Source organism: Rhinichthys klamathensis, unplaced genomic scaffold, assembly GCF_029890125.1.
Source record: "Rhinichthys klamathensis goyatoka isolate OS25496 unplaced genomic scaffold, OSU_Roscu_1.1 h1tg000059l_1, whole genome shotgun sequence".
In the NCBI taxonomy this organism is placed as follows: domain Eukaryota; kingdom Metazoa; phylum Chordata; class Actinopteri; order Cypriniformes; family Leuciscidae; genus Rhinichthys; species Rhinichthys klamathensis.
Window position 1 is genome coordinate 9917641 of NW_026606604.1, and position 18945 is coordinate 9936585.

General features: G+C 35.9%; 1 protein-coding gene across 6 annotated transcripts in view; it reads left to right on the forward strand.

Annotated features, from left to right (window-relative positions):
• st18 (ST18 C2H2C-type zinc finger transcription factor) overlaps nt 1-18945 on the forward strand; it is a 52892-nt gene that overhangs the window by 28672 nt on the left and 5275 nt on the right. For all 6 annotated transcript variants that reach the window (XM_056249307.1, XM_056249309.1, XM_056249312.1 and 3 more), the window contains 11 exons: nt 3868-4569; nt 6338-6472; nt 8142-8232; nt 9110-9202; nt 10012-10211; nt 11599-11795; nt 16389-16634; nt 18025-18137; nt 18255-18317; nt 18413-18481; nt 18640-18702. In XM_056249307.1, the coding sequence (XP_056105282.1) occupies nt 3868-4569; nt 6338-6472; nt 8142-8232; nt 9110-9202; nt 10012-10211; nt 11599-11795; nt 16389-16634; nt 18025-18137; nt 18255-18317; nt 18413-18481; nt 18640-18702 (1972 nt within the window). The remainder of the gene's footprint in view (nt 1-3867; nt 4570-6337; nt 6473-8141; nt 8233-9109; nt 9203-10011; nt 10212-11598; nt 11796-16388; nt 16635-18024; nt 18138-18254; nt 18318-18412; nt 18482-18639; nt 18703-18945) is intronic.

Here is an 18945-nt window from a genome sequence, read left to right on the forward strand (position 1 = left end):
TAACTGGCGAACTTTTCATCTGCGCTGGACCGCTTTGGGTTTTCACACCTCAAACTGCTGACAAAAGCGACATAATCAGGAAAATCGTCCGCTTTTAAGTGTGTTAGCAGTGGAATCCATGCTCCGTTTTGGTTTCGCCGTCCAGATGCTTCATGGTTTTGTGTTACGGGCAATGATTCTTGAGATATGGGACAAAAAAGAGCGACAGAAATGAATAAATATTTAAGTTTAAAGTTTGTGGACTAATCTGTTCAGCATGTTCATGTTTTGGTGCAACTTCCTGCTTCCATTTTCTCACAAAAATGTTTTCCCTTCTCTATCGCTTTGTACAGGTCAACACCGTCAGATACAAACATGAGTAGTACCATGTCAGATATTTATAATAAATGGAGCATTCAACTATGATTAAGAATAAATTGAGACCACAGGACGGTTTTAAACTGATTTCCTGCTCCGTCTTTTTAAATGTCAGCAACATCTCATGGAAAAAACTGATGGTGTTGACAAAATAATGACATTTAGTTACAGATGTATTGTAGCCATTTTGTTTATTTGGACTGGCATATGGAAAAATAAAACATTCAGGACATAAAGACTAACTTGATTTTATTAATATTTTCATAACCTGAAAGATGTGTATTTTTTAAGGTGCGTTTATTTAAATTAATATAATTTTTTTAATAATCTTTTATTTAAAATTTACATATTTATTTAATTAAAAATATATATTTATTTTAAAAATAGCAAAAATAGCTTTTTGGTTGTTTTTTTTACAAAAAAATAATATTAATATAATAAAAAAAATATTTATTTAAAAATACACCTTTAAAACGCACCTTTCAGATCAAAATATTAATAAAATCCGGCAAGTTAGTCTTCATCCTGATTGTTTAATATATGTTTGAGAGATTTGGTGACTGAATATACAACTGTGGAATATTAACTATGTTTAAGGAACATTTTATCTGTTCTGATTCATATTATTGTTGATTTAAAAGTGTGACGTTTCATCTCTCAAGAATCAGTGCAGTAACATTCGACACGCATTCAATTGGATGCAATTCCAAAAATAAAAACGGACAAGATTAACCACCCTTTCCTCAAGCAGCATGCATAAAAACTATAATTATCTGAACAAACAGAATCAAAATTTAGGTTGTGCGCTAGCATTATGCCTTTGCATTCGTACAGCGCCAATGTAGACCTCTGCGACATTATGCCGAGTTTGGCATGGTACGAACCAATCCGCAAGCACACTCTAACCCCTCAAAGCCTGGTTTCCATTTTTGGCAAGAGACGGGTGAGATTGTAAATGCCACTGAGCTCTCTATCCCCCCCATTTAGGGATGTTTTTGGGGGGATTAAAAGCAGGACTACTTTATATGCTCTTTAAGTCTAGCAACTGTTTGTTAAGGCAGTGTGATCCCATTAGAAGCCCCTGAAACCGCATGTGGCGGCAGCCAAAATGCTCTAATATCTAATCAACTCAGTGGTTGCATATGGTTTGGAGGGTGGCATAAGGCCCTCTAAGAGGATAGATGTATCTCGTGCTTATACGCTGTATTTTGAACTTTAAACCCTAGTGCCCAAAGAGCTTTAACCCCGGCGGGTAAGTTTCAGAGAGATCAGTTGTGGATTGTAAATCAATCCAGCAGATAGTTTTCTTTTGTTAATCATTGACTCGATTACTTAATATAATCGGGTCTGTTGCGATTCCAAAGAGTCGTTTAAAGGTGATTTTAAGGGATAAAAGATCTGAGATTTATCCCCCCCCCCCCCCCCCCCCCAATAAAAGAGGAATTATTCACCCTATAAACCCCCAGTCAAATAAGCTTTATGGATTTATCAAAAGTAGTACTGTAGTATAGCAAATCATGCTGCTTTCTGATTAGCGTTTACAGCTTTATATCATTGTGGATTTAAAAAAAAAAAAAAATTCCAGTACATTTAACACATTTTTAAGCAAGTCGCACTTTAAAAAACACTGTTGCATAACTTGAACAGATGGAAGATTAAATTAAGAGGGCATATTTTTTATATAAATGTTAACATTTAATACATTTTAAATGTTATTTATTTTATATTAAGGTCAAGTATATACACTCACCTAAAGGATTATTAGGAACACCTGTTCAATTTCTCATTAATGCAATTATCTAATCAACCAATCACATGGCAGTTGCTTCAATGCATTTAGGGGTGTGGTCCTGGTCAAGACAATCTCCTGAACTCCAAACTGAATGTCAGAATGGGAAAGAAAGGTGATTTAAGCTATTTTGACCGTGGCATGGTTGTTGGTGCCAGACGGGCCGGTCTGAGTATTTCACAATCTGCTCAGTTACTGGGATTTTCACGCACAACCATTTCTAGGGTTTACAAAGAATGGTGTGAAAAGGGAAAAACATCCAGTATGCGGCAGTCCTGTGGGCGAAAATGCCTTGTTGATGCTAGAGGTCAGAGGAGAATGGGCCGACTGATTCAAGCTGATAGAAGAGCAACTTTGACTGAAATAACCACTCGTTACAACCGAGGTATGCAGCAAAGCATTTGTGAAGCCACAACACGCACAACCTTGAGGCGGATGGGCTACAACAGCAGAAGACCCCACCGGGTACCACTCATCTCCACTACAAATAAGAAAAAGAGGCTACAATTTGCAAGAGCTCACCAAAATTGGACAGTTGAAGACTGTAAAAATGTTGCCTGGTCTGATGAGTCTCGATTTCTGTTGAGACATTCAGATGGTAGAGTCAGAATTTGGCGTAAACAGAATGAGAACATGGATCCATCGTGTCTTGTTAACACTGTGCAGGCTGGTGGTGGTGGTGTAATGGTGTGGGGGATGTTTTCTTGGCACACTTTAGGCCCCTTAGTGCCAATTGGGCATCATTTAAATGCCACGGCCTACCTGAGCATTGTTTCTGACCATGTCCATCTCTTTATGGCCACGATGTACCCATCCTCTGATGGCTACTTCCAGCAGGATAATGCACCATGTCACAAAGCTCGAATCATTTCAAATTGGTTTCTTGAACATGACAATGAGTTCACTGTACTAAAATGGCCCCCACAGTCACCAGATCTCAACCCAACAGAGCATCTTTGGGATGTGGTGGAACAGGAGCTTCGTGCCCTGGATGTGCATCCCACAAATCTCCATCAACTGCAAGATGCTTTCCTATCAATATGGGCCAACATTTCTAAAGAATGCTTTCAGCACCTTGTTGAATCAATGCCACATAGAATTAAGGCAGTTCTGAAGGCGAAAGGGGGTCAAACACAGAATTAGTATGGTGTTCCTAATAATCCTTTAGGTGAGTGTATATATTTCAATTAATAAATGGTGATTTTAGATGTGGGGGTCAGTAAATACTAAATTATTTGTATGCACTTGGGATAAATAATGTTTATCATTTTCTTGACAAAATTTTATATTGTATATATATTTTTTTTTAATCATTTGAAAACATTTGAAATGTATTCTTGACTTTCTTTCTTTCTTTCTTTCTTTCTTTCTTTCTTTCTTTCTTTCTTTCTTTCTTTCTTTCTTTCTTTCTTTCTTTCTTTCTTTCTTTCTTTCTTTCTTTCCTTCCTTCCATCCATTCATCCATCTATCCATCCATCAGTCCATCCATCCATCCATCCATCCATCCATCCATCCATCCATCCATCCATCCATCCAAGTTTATAAATGTGCTCAGTGACATATTTTGCAAATCCCAAACTGAAGCTGTCATATTTGTCACGACTTGTGATTTTGAAGGATCTGAAAACCATCTGTTAGTCTTTTACTTCCAAACACAATCATTTAATGAGCTCTTACTGATGATCCATACATTTAAACCCCATTGTTCTTCTGTGTCTCAGATGAGGAACTCGACGGCAGTGATGTTCTGGAAGACACCGTCTATCACAACGCAAACTCTCACCACTTGTTGTCATGGTCGGAACAAACGAGCGAGGGTTCGCCAGACCTGATGGCTCAGATATCCGAGCACCAGACTGAGCAAGAGGAGGAGGAACACAACCAGGACTTTGAAGACCAAAATCAGGAGGAGATCAGAGCCAGCTATCACCTTTCTCCAGACAGAGAGGCAGACGAGGAAGAATGGAGCGTTCCTCCGTCCCTAACGAAAGTCAACGGGATCCATCACAGCCCCAGTCCCCCTGCAGACGACGCTTTCATAAAGAGACTCCGAATAGGTCAGCAGTTCCACGAAGACGCTCTTTCTGCTTACATCAACAGAAACAGTGCAGGGAACTTTATGGAGGAGTATGGCTCTGTGCGAGAGTTCAGCGACAGTGAGGAGGAGCTCCAGACGCCCAGGATTGAGGAGCGAGGAGGTGTTTGGGGTCCAGGTCTGATGGCCAGACGTCTGGAGCTGGATAGAGCCCGACTGAACCTCAGTCTTCTAGAGCAGGCCATGGTGCTGCAGTCTGAACATAGACAGGTCATCCACAGTGCCTACAAAGACATGGACCGCTTCCTCCTGGAGCAGATGAACCATGATCGGAGGCAGCAGAGGATGCTGGAGATAGACGCTCGCTCCATGTACCACAGCAGCAAAGGTGAGATTCACTATCGCGTTCTCACTGATTTTGAAAGATTATAGTTTGAATTCCTTGTAAATGTTCTGATTCATTAAAGTCGGCATGAATCATAAGAGTCATTCAATCAGGAGTCGAACTATGTCTTAAAAAAAGAACTAGTTTTCAGTGTCATCGTGTGACTTGGTGCGGTCACTTGTATGCGCCATACAGTCTGCTCTATACGATCTTTATGTAGAACCTGATTTAGACCAATAATCAACCACCTAGAACACCCGAACTAAACGAACTATGTGTTTGATTCGTTAAAAAGAACCGGCTCATTAGAGTCGTTCATTCTGGAATCAGACTACATGCCTATGTTTCTGATTCACTAAAAAGAACCGGCTCATTAAAGTCTTTCATTCAGCGGTTGGACTTTACTAGTCGCGCTGTATATGATTAGCAAAAAAAAACCTGGTTCATAAGAGTCATTCATTCAGCCGTCGGACTTCACTTGTTGCACTTTATATGTTTGTGATTCGAAAAAAGAACCGGCTCATTAGAGTCATTAATTCGGTGGTTAACTGATTCGTCTGTTTTGCGGTGCCTTGTATTGCAGGAAACTCTGTTGTAGTGTTAACGAACGGAACCGAACATCATTCAGTTTACTTTTTTAGGGATGCACCGATATGAAAAATTTGTCTGATACCGATAGTTCTTTATATTTGAATGGTGACAACCGATATATTGGCCAATAAATCTAAATCCAAAGTTTTTAGAGCCTGATTACGAAAGCGAAAGTCTCACCTTTAAAAGCCATGCACACGATTATGTATAATGTTCTCATTATAATTTTATTAAGCCTATATGACAGACCTGCACTGCACGTTGCAACCATATTTTCCTTTTTAAAAGCGATTTCAATCATTTTTCAACCAATTCAAAACCATCATTGTGAACAGAGCACATCTGAAGTGTCACATGTACTTACTCTAGGGTTAGCATCAGGGTTTGGTTTGGATTAGGGTTAGTTGCATGTAGTTATGCATAATTTATAGTTATTAATATAGTAACTACATGTAACATCTTTAACAATGACACTGTAAAATAAAGTGTTGCCATTTATTTTAATTCATGTATTTACTTAATAATTTTATTTACTATTTTTTACCATTATTCTCTTTTTCACGGACCCACTGTCGCTTTCTTGCAGGCCAGTTTGAAAACTCCTGCTTTACACCATATCATAGTATGTGCAATAAAACTAAAAAAATCAACATATTAAAAAAAAGAGACATACAGAGATTCTAGCCCAAAGGGATAGATAAATAAAATCCTCTTAAGTGCTAAAAACATTTTGTCTAGAAAATATTTAATAGTAAATAACCAACATGATTTATATATTTTTTTTTAAGTACAAGAAGAAAATCTTCTGATGACATCTATGTATGCTAGATTTTTATCAGTATCTGCCAGATATTTTACCATGAGCACAAATTAAGTCATAAATCCTAGTAAAGTATCTCTGATGTGAGCTTTAAGCACTTTGAATCTTGTGATGACTGCTGTTTAATGGGTAATCTCTGAAGATAATCTCTCTATGGATCAACGCTAAGAAACCGGTGCCCTGAGCAAGACCGCAGCCTTAACTAATGTCACGGATGAATACATACACATACCCATCATGCTTTTACAGGATGTGCTTCAGCTTACATAGAGAGAAACGTGACTGGATGGGAGGAACTATAACCACATTCTTGAAGAGCACTGTTTTTACTGTGTGTGTGTGTGTGTGTGTGCGTTATAGACTCCCCTCGGACAGAAAAGAAAGACATCAAATGTCCGACCCCGGGCTGTGACGGGACGGGTCACGTGACAGGCCTCTACCCTCATCACCGGAGTCTATCAGGATGTCCCCACAAAGTCAGAGTGCCCCCAGAGAGTGAGTCTGTTCTCATGTTACGCATCACTTCCTGAGGACATTAGACACATTTCCTCCCTTCACAGCAGTACAATACAAACAGAACAAATACAATTAGTGATAACAACACTGTGTTCATTTTCAGCCCATGAATATTCATGCCATACTAATGATCAAGGTTTAGTTGTACAGAGACTGAGGGATAAAAGATTACATGGTGATTGCTTAACTAACCCGCCTGTATAATAATCAGCACATTTTTGCATAGAGAGATTACATTCTATTTCAATGTGTGCTACAAACATATCTAATAGTTATTTCTTTTCTGTGATAGAAAATGCAGGATTCTTCAGTTTTTAAAGAAAAAATTTAAATATATATACAGTGTGTGTGTGTGTGTGTGTGTGTGTGTTAAATAAACAATCATTTTATATTTAATGGGTATATTATTATGGCTTTAAACCTTTTTATTTATATCTACTTAATTTTTTTTGTTCAAATTTTAAGAGGGTTGTGAAGAAGTGTTACATTTGCCAGTATTTATGACAGATAGACTTTATATATGCAACAATAAAATTTAAATCAAGGAGTTCTGCTTTGCAACTTACTTAAAATAAATCATATATATTTTTGTATTTTTTTAAATATAATTTTTATGTATATTCTTTAGAGATTAGGTTTTTCAAATAATTTGGTTCTGATGTCATTTATTTTGAGATTTTTGAGATTCTTTATTTAGTTGTCTAATCACTATTTGAGTATTTTAATTCAGAAGCAATTCATTTCTTTTGCAACTAACTTGTTGTCAAAGGCTTAGCCAAATTTTCCTCCAAAATGTGAAAAATTATTTTGGGGAATGTAATAAACATTTCATAAATATGATAAACATTTATTAAACATAATTTGGAGAAACGTCCTTTTTCAAGATTTAATTTAGTCAAAATTGTCCCTACTTTAAAAAAAATATCACAAATATGAAGTATGTAATTTCCATGTCAATTATGTACATAAATGTATTTCATGTATTTACTACTTATCTTGGAAACCATAATGCTGTAAGCTGAAAGTAAAAAATATTTAAAAAAAACTTTTTTTAAAGAACTTTTCAGCCGTCAACACAACTGAGGTTTGATTTCGTGTGGTATGCAAATTAAACATGCAATCCGGAAACAACTTTTCACTCGCTGTTTTCTCCATTTGAGAGTAGCACAACAAACAACCGCCATTAAACAGTGATGTGACAAAAGGAACAGAAAATGTAATTAAGTTTTTTTTCCCTTTTTTTCCTCCAATATGAAAGCATGTACTCCTAAACCAGAGGCAGCATTCTGCAAATCAAAGGACCCGCGGATGCAGCCTAAATAGACGGGCACATCCTCCAAACTAATTATGAGCAGAGTGAAAAGTTACTAAGGATACTGGATAGGACTTCAACAATATGTGTGTGTCTCTTAAATGGTAATCAAAATGTGTTTGTAGTCGTGATGTTTTTGCATGTTCATACTTGAAAGGAGACACAATTTCAACTAACAAGGAATCACATGGAAAACTTTAGTTAGCATAAACAGTAAAAACAGCTGCAGTACAAGCTTGTGTGAATTCCACAAAATGCAGAATTTTTATTAAATGTAATTTCTCTTCTTTATCTGTAAAGTTACATATCTTGTTTTTTGTTGTTGTTTTTTTTCAGTCCTTGCCATGCACGAAAACGTCCTTAAATGTCCGACCCCTGGCTGTACAGGAAGAGGTCATGTCAACAGTAACCGTAGCACGCATAGAAGGTGAGCTTGTTTTTTTTTACACAAATTACACTATTCATTTCTATACAAACCTCCTTTCTCATTGTAAGCAGATTTGCATCTATATTTTGCAGCAGGGAGGCAGTCGCTGGGGGAAAATGATGTTGTTTATAATAATGTTACCAGTCGACTAAACTACATTGGAGATTTATCCCCAAAAATATATCATAGTATTACTCTATTTTGCACTGTTGCAATGCTTTAAAGCAGCTATAATGCCCTTTATCCACGTCTTGATTTTGTTTTGGGGGTCTACTAATAGTTTTTCATGCTTGAATATTTCAAAAACACAATATATTTTAGATATTTGACATTTTTGCAGCTCCTCTCTTCCCAGTCTGTCAGTAACGCTCTGTTTAGTTCCTGTCTCTATGAAGCCCCTCCTTTTGAATAGCACACTGTGTTCTGATTGGTCGGCTGGACCAGTGTGTTGTGATTGGTCAACCGCTTCGAGCGTGTTTGGGAAATGTCCCGCCCCTTTTCCAAAACCGCGAGTTTCAACACCCTACTAACTCACTCAACCAGGCCCCGCCCCTTTATTTACATGTGGATTTATCTAGATGAATAATATTGTGACCTTTTTCATGCTCAAACAGCAACATTACACACTAAAGTAAATTGAAAATGTATAAAGCATAATAGATCCCCTTTAAAACATCAGACATGTTAATTTACCCTCGTTAATGAAACTTAAGTAGACTATAAAACAATGTGATGTTTATCGCATAGAAACTATCAGATTATTTTTAATTGAACAATTACTATTTAATGCACCCAGATTCAATTAAAAGGAAGTTGTTAACCCAGAGGAGGCCAGGAGGAGACTAACTCCACACTTCTGATGTCTGTTTTCACACAGTCTCTCAGGCTGCCCGATAGCGGCTGCAGAAAAGATCTCCAAACCGCAGGAGGAGCCCACAAAGTGCAGACAGAGCGCAGACAGAATGGCCAGGTAATAAACCTTCATCTTGATTCCTTTACAATCAAGCAGGATCAAAATAAGTTCACAAATCATCTTTCTGAAGGATAATAATAAACATCTCATCTGTTCAGACATCCTACTAACTATAAGTAACTTTGCAACTACATGTCAACTAACTCTCATTAGGGCATTAGAAGATAATAGAAGATAGCAGATGTTAAGTACACAGTCTACTAATACTCCAATGAGAGTTAGAGTGTGTTCACACTTGTCATGTCTGGTTTGATTAAAACGAACCCTCGTGCGATTGCTCTGTTAGTGCGGTTCATTTGAATAAGTGTGAACGCTGCCATCTGAACCCTGGTGACACCAAAACAAGCGGACCGAGACGCTGAAAACATGGGTGTCGGTCCGCTTCCAAACGAACTCTGATGCGGTTCGAATGAAATATGAACGCAACATGGACCAAAGACATGTAAACCAACCAAAAGCAGGGCATGATGTCACTTGACGCGTCCCTAAAAAGGACAGAATGATCAATCATAACTGATTTTTCTCATCATAGTCGCGATGTTGCCCATCACAGTTCAGTACAGGACTGTCACATCAGAACCACGTCTCCTCACAGCAGATCTTCATGTGTGTGTGTGACGGAGGGATTCCTGCCGCTGTTTGACTCTTGTACACATTTAATAAGCTCTTCACACATTCTTCTGGAGCTTTTAAATATATAAATACACGAATGTCTTTTTTTTTATGGTAAAGAATGAGCAGCAATAAAAACATGTTTTAAAAATATTAGTGCAATTCTGAAGTCTTGATTTTTCCTTTATATTTAGACCTTTAGGAAACATGAAGAAATTTGACTTCACATACAGATTTGCTCATCCTATGGCAGCGTTGCAGGCCAGCATGGCCAAAGACATGGACAAGTACACTAAAGGCCATTTTGACTACGCCAGTTTTGACGCCCAGGTCTTTGGCAAGCAAGCTCAGATGGCATCCGACCAGAGTCACGAATCTTCACACTTTCCTGACTGTGAGTGTCTATTTTGTTTCAAATCAAAGGTTACCCAGCATGCACTGACATTACTGTTTAAAAAAAGAACTAGTTTTCTGTGTCATCGTGTGTGACTAGGTGCAGTCACTTGTATGCGCCATACAGTCTGCTCTTTACAATCTTTATGAAGAACCTGATTTAGACCAATAATCAACCCCCTAGAACACCCTAGCAACCACATAGCAACACTAAAAACCATTCAGAACACCGTAGCAACACCCTGGCAGTGAGCTTTCCCCATGAAAACACCATTCACATTTTGTAAAAATATATTCTATTTAAAAAAATATATATAATATAAAAAAATTCTCATAATATTATACCGGTATATTAATGATAGCTATATTTATATGTATAAGATGAAATGTGTTATATATTTTTCAGAAATACAGCTTAAATTGCAGAGAAAGCTATAACTAAGCCATTTGAAGGTTAATTGTAATAATATATATAAAAAATAGATTATATTATTAATATAATATTAACTGAACATTATATTAATATAATATCAAATTAACTTACAAATTGTCAACTTATAGTTGTCTCTGCATTATTTATATTTTATATATACAGTATATATATATAATTCAGTACATACATTTGTATTAATAATATTCACATGAATGTACTGAAAATGTACATGAAACTGATATTATGTCTGTGTATATAATATATATATATATATATATATATATTAGTGCTGTCAAATATACTGTATATATATGTATACACACACGCGCACACATGTCTGGTTTACTATCTTTGTGGGGACTCTCCATAGACTTAATGGTTTTTATACTGTACAAACTGTATATTCTATCCCCTTACACTAACCCTATCCCTAAACCTACCCATCACACACAACTGTCTGCATTTTTACATTTCCAAAAAAACCTAATTCTGTATGATTTATAAGCTTCTTTACCCATGGGGACCTTTATTTAGGTCCCCACTGTGACACAAGTCCCCATGAGTCTGTGTGCATTCAGATTGAAGTCCCCACCGGGATAGAAAAACATGAACACACACACACACACACACACATATATATATATATATACATAGATGCATTATATAATGAAAATATTTTTTTTATTAATAATATTTATTACAATACGGTATATATTATAACTGATCTTATATTGAAGAGATAGAGAGCAACTACAAATACACATCTATGTAGACAGGCAGCTCAAAAGAAATGATACATATATTGAAACATAATTTTTTAATTTTTATAAAACCTTAATTTATGTATATTTGTAACCTGTCTGTCTACAGAGATGTTGATCTGTAGTTGCTCTATTTGCATAACTCTCTCCCTGTCTCTTTTTACCTGAGCACTAACTCTGACTACCATTTCCAGCCGCTCAGTTCCCTTATTTTCTGGCTCCTGGTGGTCATATGATCATGCCCGGAGACAACAGCCCCATTTGCCATAAAGCCCAAAGCAACGCCCTCCAGTCCAACATGGCATCCGCAGCCATCCTCAACCTCTCCACCCGTTGCCGAGACAACAGCGAGGCCCTGCCCCCCAGCCGGCCCCTGGCATCATCCACAAAGGTAATCAAATTAGACCACTCAGAAAAAGGTATTTAATGTGGTCATTCTGAAACAACTGTGATTTGTGTATGAAAAAGAGGAGTAACATCAAAAGACACTTTTTGGCACAGAGAACTGTGTTGCCTCTGGTGGCACAACAACAAGAGAGTGGGAGCGTTTTTTCTTTTCCCCACACTGGCCCCTAAAGCTTTAATGTACACAAAGGAGAATTTGTGTAATCACATCAAAAAGATTTGGGAGGAATACAATCACAGCTTCCTTCTCTATGACAATTATAAGGCTTTTTGTAAAACATGTGGCCGTGCATTTTGATTTCTACTTGCTCTAATGGTAATGTTAGGGCTTTCTCTTGTTTGCAGGAGAGAGCGTGTTTTTTTTGTTTTTTTTTCACTGCAGATGGTCAAAGACATTTTGCTAAGTAATATATTATCCTAGATAAGCTCGCACAGATCCTTTGGCGTTGATCTCTAACAGACGATCTATGAGAAGTTGGATTAAATCAATTGGTTGAGGGATTAATAGACATCACTCTTTTATTTAAATTAAATAAGAAAAGTCTACATAGACCACCAGATTATGTATGTTACAGTGTGAATATGGATATCTGAATCAGTTTTACACTTGTGTTCTTTTATTGAGCCTCTTTTTTTAATAGAAAAAAACAAACTATTAATAAAAAAAATGGAAAGTGCTGTCAAAAATGTATTAGAAAGCATGTTGGAGTCTTGGCATAGCGGTTAGTGCATGTGGGAAAAGCATGTTTGAATCCAGCTTGCGACATTTCCTGTATTCTTTCTTCTTTTCTCTCAGACAAAAGAAAATCCCTCAAAAATTTGCTGTTATGATTAAATATAAATTCTTCTGGCTTTATACATTTGCAAAAGTATAAACATATTTTCTATTTAAAAAATATATATATATATTATTAATAATAATATTATATACAGTATAATGTATATAATATATATATATATATATATATATATATATATAAATATGATGAATGATAATAATATTAGTATTTTATATATATATACAGTGGTGTGAATAAGTTATTACCCCCATGCTAAAGTTGCCTAAAAAGAGGAATAAAAAATCATCTTTTGGAAATTGATCTTAATGCCTTAATTAGAAAAATGAGGAAAAATCCAACCTTTAAGGACACCAATTTTCTTTGTGTATGAATAATGTATCATAAATAAATAAATGTTCTTCCTTAAAATACAGGGTGCATAAGTCAGGCCCCCCCTATGTTAAATTCCCATAGAGTCAGGCAGATTTTTATTTTTAAAGGCCAGTTATTTCATGGATCCAGGATAATATGCATCCTGATAAAGTTCCCTTGGCCTTTGGAATTAAAATAGACCCACATCATCACATTCCCTTCACCATACCTAGAGATTGGCATGGGGTACTTTCCAAAAGATCATCTTTCAATGCAAATCAAACCAGCTATTAGGCAAACTGAAATAACACCATGCCAATCTCTAGGTATGGTGAAGGGAATGTGATGATGTGGGATATTTTAATTCCAAAGGCCAAGGGAACTTTATCAGGATGCATATTATCCTGGATCCATGAAATAACTGGCCTTTAAAAATAAAAATCTGCCTGACTCTATGGGAATTTAACATAGGGGGGGCCTGACTTATGCACCCTGTATTTTAAGGAAGAACATTTATTTATTTATGATACATTATTCATACACAAAGAAAATTGGTGTCCTTAAAGGTTGGATTTTTCCTCATTTTTCTAATTAAGGCATTAAGATCAATTTCCAAAAGATGATTTTTTATTCCTCTTTTTAGGCAACTTTAGCATGGGGGTAATAACTTATTCACACCACTGTATATATATATATATATATATATATATATATATATATATATATATATATATGTATACAAACTGCGCAATGTTCTTCAGAAAAATCATCCAGGTCCTGCAAATTCTTTGTTTTTTTTCCAGCATCTTTTGCATATTTGAACCCTTTCCAGCATTGACTGTATGATTTTGAGGTCCATCTTTTCACACTGAGGACAACTGAGAGACTCATACGCACCTATTTAATAAAAGTTCAAACATTCATTGATGCTCCAGAAGGAAACACGATGCATTAAGAGCCTGGGGGGTGAAAACTTTTGAACAGGATGAAGATGTGTAAATATTTTTTTTTTTTATCATACTTTATTTTTCCATTTAGCACTACTTCCATTCAGAAGCAACAGAAGATACTTAAATGTTTCCCGGATGACAAAATAAGTCAAATTCACCCTGATCATCAAATTCAAAAAGTTTTCACCCCCTGGCTCTTGATGCATCATGTTTCCTTCTGGAGCATCATGGAATGCTTTCACCTTTTATGTAAAATATCTTATTCAGACCAGCGCTAAATAAAAATAACATGCATTTTGTATGATCCCTCTTATTATGTTAAAATAATTAACATTTAACAGATCTCCAAGGCGTATGTAAACTTTTGACCACCTGTATATATCGGTAAAACAATAAGACAGTTTTATATGAAAAAAATAAGCACTCATTGTTATGTAATTGAAATGTAATTTTACTTTTATTGCTCTACTGTGCTAAAATAATGAAAACATCAATACAGGATCCTAATGCTGTATATTTTAGTAATAATAATTTATTATAAACATGGCGTACAGAATGATCCATCCAGTTTGGTAGCTTCGATCAAAGCTTTCAAGTTTTCCTCATAGAAGCAGAGAGATAAAAGTGAGAGAAACTCGCAGAAGTATGGCGTGAAACGCTTCACACACCTACACACCACAGGCCAGCACGCAGTGGGCAGAGAGCAGGTATACTGTACAAACTGAGCGAATGAATAAAACAGTGTTAGCCGATCTGTCATCTGCTGATGTCTGCATCGAAATGTCTTTATGCATGTTAAGTATCTTGATTGCTCTGTTTGTGCCAAGTCGCTTGCTTTTTTCGAAGAATACGGCTTAACGTCTTGCAGCGTTTCAGGGAAGTGTGGGAGAAAGATGTCACCTCACTTGTTTCTGAGGCTGGAGAGAATGTCATCAGATGGGAAAAACTCACATCGTGCGCAGGGATCAACTCTATAGGTGCGCTTTAGCTGGTTAGAGAGAGTGCCATATTTGGTTTGTAATCTGAATTATCACGATTAGTTCCTGATAAGCTCTCCTTTGTTTGCTACCGAGGGGAGTAATTGGTGTGACACATTTTTAAGCAGTTAACGAGTTGCATAAAAACTCTTCGCAATAACACAAATTCACACACCAGCACATCTGTTGGTGATATAACTTCAGCTTTACAACTCACACTTAATGCTTGTGACCTAAAACCACTGTGGTTGACATCTTGAAACCAGTTGTCACTAGGAAAAAAAACTTGAAGAATAGGGCCCTATGAAATCCTTTTTTTTTTTTTTTTTTTTTTCTGGATTCTGCTTTTTTGGGACTCGCATGTTTTTTGACAATTACATGTTTAGAGAATGTAAAATGCGTTTTTATATATTATTTTTCTCAAATTCCGTTCTATTTTTTACCAAAATATGTGTTTTCTGTTTTAAGTTTTCTGGATTCCATTTTAATGTTTTAATTATTTTTTTTATAAACAATATTTATAAACGTGTAATAAATTGAACTCATAAAAACAACAATTAATTAAAACTTTTTGTAAAAATGTATTTCTATGAAATGTTTTTTTTTTCTTTTTTTTTCAGAAATAATATATATTTTTGGTAAGATTTGGGGTTGGTAAGATTTTTTTAAGTCTTTTTAGGCTGCATTTATTTGATCAAAATACAGTAAAACAGTAATATTGTGAAATATTATTATAATTCTAAATAACCATTTTCTATTTAAATATATTTAAAAATGTAATTTATTCCTGTGATCAAAGCTGAATTTTCAGCATCATTACTCCAGTCTTCAGTGTCACATGATCCTTCAGAAATCATTCTAATACGATGATTTGCTGCTCAAGAAACATTTATTATTATCAATGTTGAAAACAGTTGTGCTGCTTTATATTTTGTGGAAACAGTGATACCTTTTTTCAAGATCCTTAGATGAATAGAAAGTTCAAAAGAGCCACATTTATTAGAAATAGGAGTCTTTTGTAACATTATAATTGTATTTGCTGTCACTTTTCAATCTATTTAGTGAATCCTTGCTGAATAAAAGTATTAATTTTTTTACAGAAAAAAATCTTTCTGACCCTAAACGTTTGAACGGTAGTATTGATGGTTAGTTACTAACCGAAAGTGTCTATCCAAGTTTTTTTTTATTGTTTTTTTTTTTCCAACCATTTTATTGTCTGCCAGGCAAAAATTGTATGTTCGATTGGTTAAAAAAGTAAAAGCACACACGTTTGTAACAATCTACACATTTTGTGTATCATGTCTGTCGCACAAACAAGGATGCATGATTTACGCACATAATTGTAATATTGAGAGTTAGGGGTTCGTTCAAGTCTCTAACCCCTAACTTTTCTAGTTCTAGGCTTGGAAGACAAGTTCAAAACACTATTTTCTGGTAGAAAAGTGCTCTAGCTATCAAAGGTTGGTAATCTACAAGGCTTTTTATCTTCCTTTTCATTCAGGACTCGCTCATTGAGGTAGACGAGAACGGAACGCTGGATTTAAGTATGAAGAAAAAGAGAGAAAAGTCGAGAGACTCTCCTGTGATGCCAGTGTTGGGAGACGCTCTTTTCACCCCACCTGAACACTCTCTAGCCAAAGCTGCGGGTCTCCAGATCTCCCCGGCCATCTACCACGTCCTCTATGAGCGGGATGCCTGGGACACGCCGCTGAACTTCAGCAAAACACCCGTGCAACAGGACAAAGAGGTGAGATAGAGGCAGCTACTGTAACCTTTACTGGCACACTCTTAAACATAAAGGATCCAAAAGGGTCCATAGAAGAACCATTTCTTGTTCCTCAAAGAACCTTTCAGTGAACAGTTTTCTGTTACTCTTCTTGTAAAGTAACATTTAAAGAATCTTTTTCCACTATAAAGAATGCAAAGGTTCAAGAAGTTAAAGGTTCTTCACAGAACCATCGATTTAAGATAAATATTTTCAAGTTTATACATGAAGACGAATGTTAAAGTCTGAGTAATATATTGTGTAAAATCTTAAGGTTTAAATGCATCACATATCAAATGTTTGGGCTTGGTAACATGTTTAAATGTTCACCAAGGCTGCATTTATTTGATCAAAAATACAGTAAAAACTGTAAAGTTGTGAAATATTATTACCATTTCTGTTTGAATATGTCTTAAAATGACATTTATTCCTGTGATCAAAGCTGAATTGTCAGTCTTCAGTGTCACATGATCCTTCAGAAATCACTCTAATATGATGATTTGATGCTCAAGAAACATTCCTTCTTATCATCAAAACATTGAAAACAGTTTTGTTAAGCAGCACAAATGTTTTTAACATTTTGATTAAGAAGAAATGTTTGTTGAGCATAATTTGTTTTTGTGGAAATTTTTTTTTTCAACAGCATTGATTTGAAATAGAAATATATTGTAAAATTATAAATGTCTTTACTGTCGCATTTAATCACTTTAATCCGTCCTTGCTGAGTAAAAGTATTAATAATTATTTTATTTTTTTTATTCTTAATGGGTCATTTTATGAAACTCTAATAGAATTGGGTGGAAAATGAATAGTCTAATTATAATAATGTCCCGAGGAAACCACATCCAGTGTCTAAATGCTCTTTGACTTTGGTGTACGCTACATTAGGAACATATTCAACATAAAAACCCTTAACTTTCTATTTATTCATCTAAATTATCTCCTTCAGTCAGCCACAACCTTAAGGCACTCTGTCTGTTATGAAGTGCCGCTCTGACACGAAAGCAAAATTGAAAAGAAATGTTCCTGAAAAGCTGGCAAATTTTCATCCTCTTTGGAGTCAAAGAACAAACCCAGACAGTTGTGTGTTTGTCTGATTCTCCCTCTGACATCTGGTTCTCAAAGATACTTACCTTATAAAAAAAAATGTAAGTAAATCCAAAGGTTTAACACCACGCTCTCCCATCATAAACACTACGAGGGATTACATCGGAGTTTAAATGGATATATGTTTTACTAAGCATACTTGAGCAGAATCCAACCTCTCACAGACTATTAGGGGCTGTGTGCTTACAGAATGATTTTTTTAAGTGACCATCGTGACTTGACTTCAACATTTCACAGTGTTTTGACACTTCTCTTTGTCTTGTAGATGGATCAGTTGGAGAAGGCGTCTCTAGAGGATAAAGCGTACAATGGGGACGCTAACATGGCAAGTGCAAAAAACAAGATGCTCATAAGAGACACCAAAAAAGAGCTGATGAGGTACTAAAATGATTCGGATAGCATGCTAAAGAACGTATTCATTATTAGCGCATGTCTAGTAGGTCATAGACTGTAAGCATTCATTGGTCATTTATCTGGTGCGTATTCTCTTTGCAGTTGTCCGACACCAGGTTGTGATGGCAGTGGTCATGTGACAGGAAATTATGCGTCGCACAGAAGGTGAGGAGCCCCGTCCACCGACACCCTCTTAATTTTTCAAGCAGCAAAACCATCTTGAAAAATATACATTATGTCTCCTGCTTTTATTTTTGTAGTGTATCTGGTTGCCCATTGGCTGATAAGACCCTGAAATCACTAATGGCTGCTAATTCTCAAGAGCTAAAGTAAGAATTAGCTAAAGTTTCAATTCAATAAAAAAACTGTGCAATGGTTTTAAAGTTACAGAGAAGTTAAAGCAATAATGTAAGCGTAATGTGATGATGTAAATAAATGGGGAAAAAAAATATGAATCGTGAATCATAAATTTCGATTTCTTTTAAAGGTGCCCGACTCCTGGTTGTGACGGCTCGGGTCATGTGACGGGAAACTATGCATCTCATAGGAGGTGAGCGTCTCAATAATCATAGACTTCAATGAAAGATGAAATTGTTTTGACATTTTTTATGTTTCTGCACGACATAAATGGTCATGCTTTTTATTATAACATTACGTCTTATTTTTACACCAGTGTTTTCTCATTCAAGATGTTAGACTATAATAGATTTTAGACATCAGACCACACAAAGGCACTCAGTGGGTTAAATTTAAAACCGGGTAATCGCCAAAGAGTGAATACTTTGTGGCATTT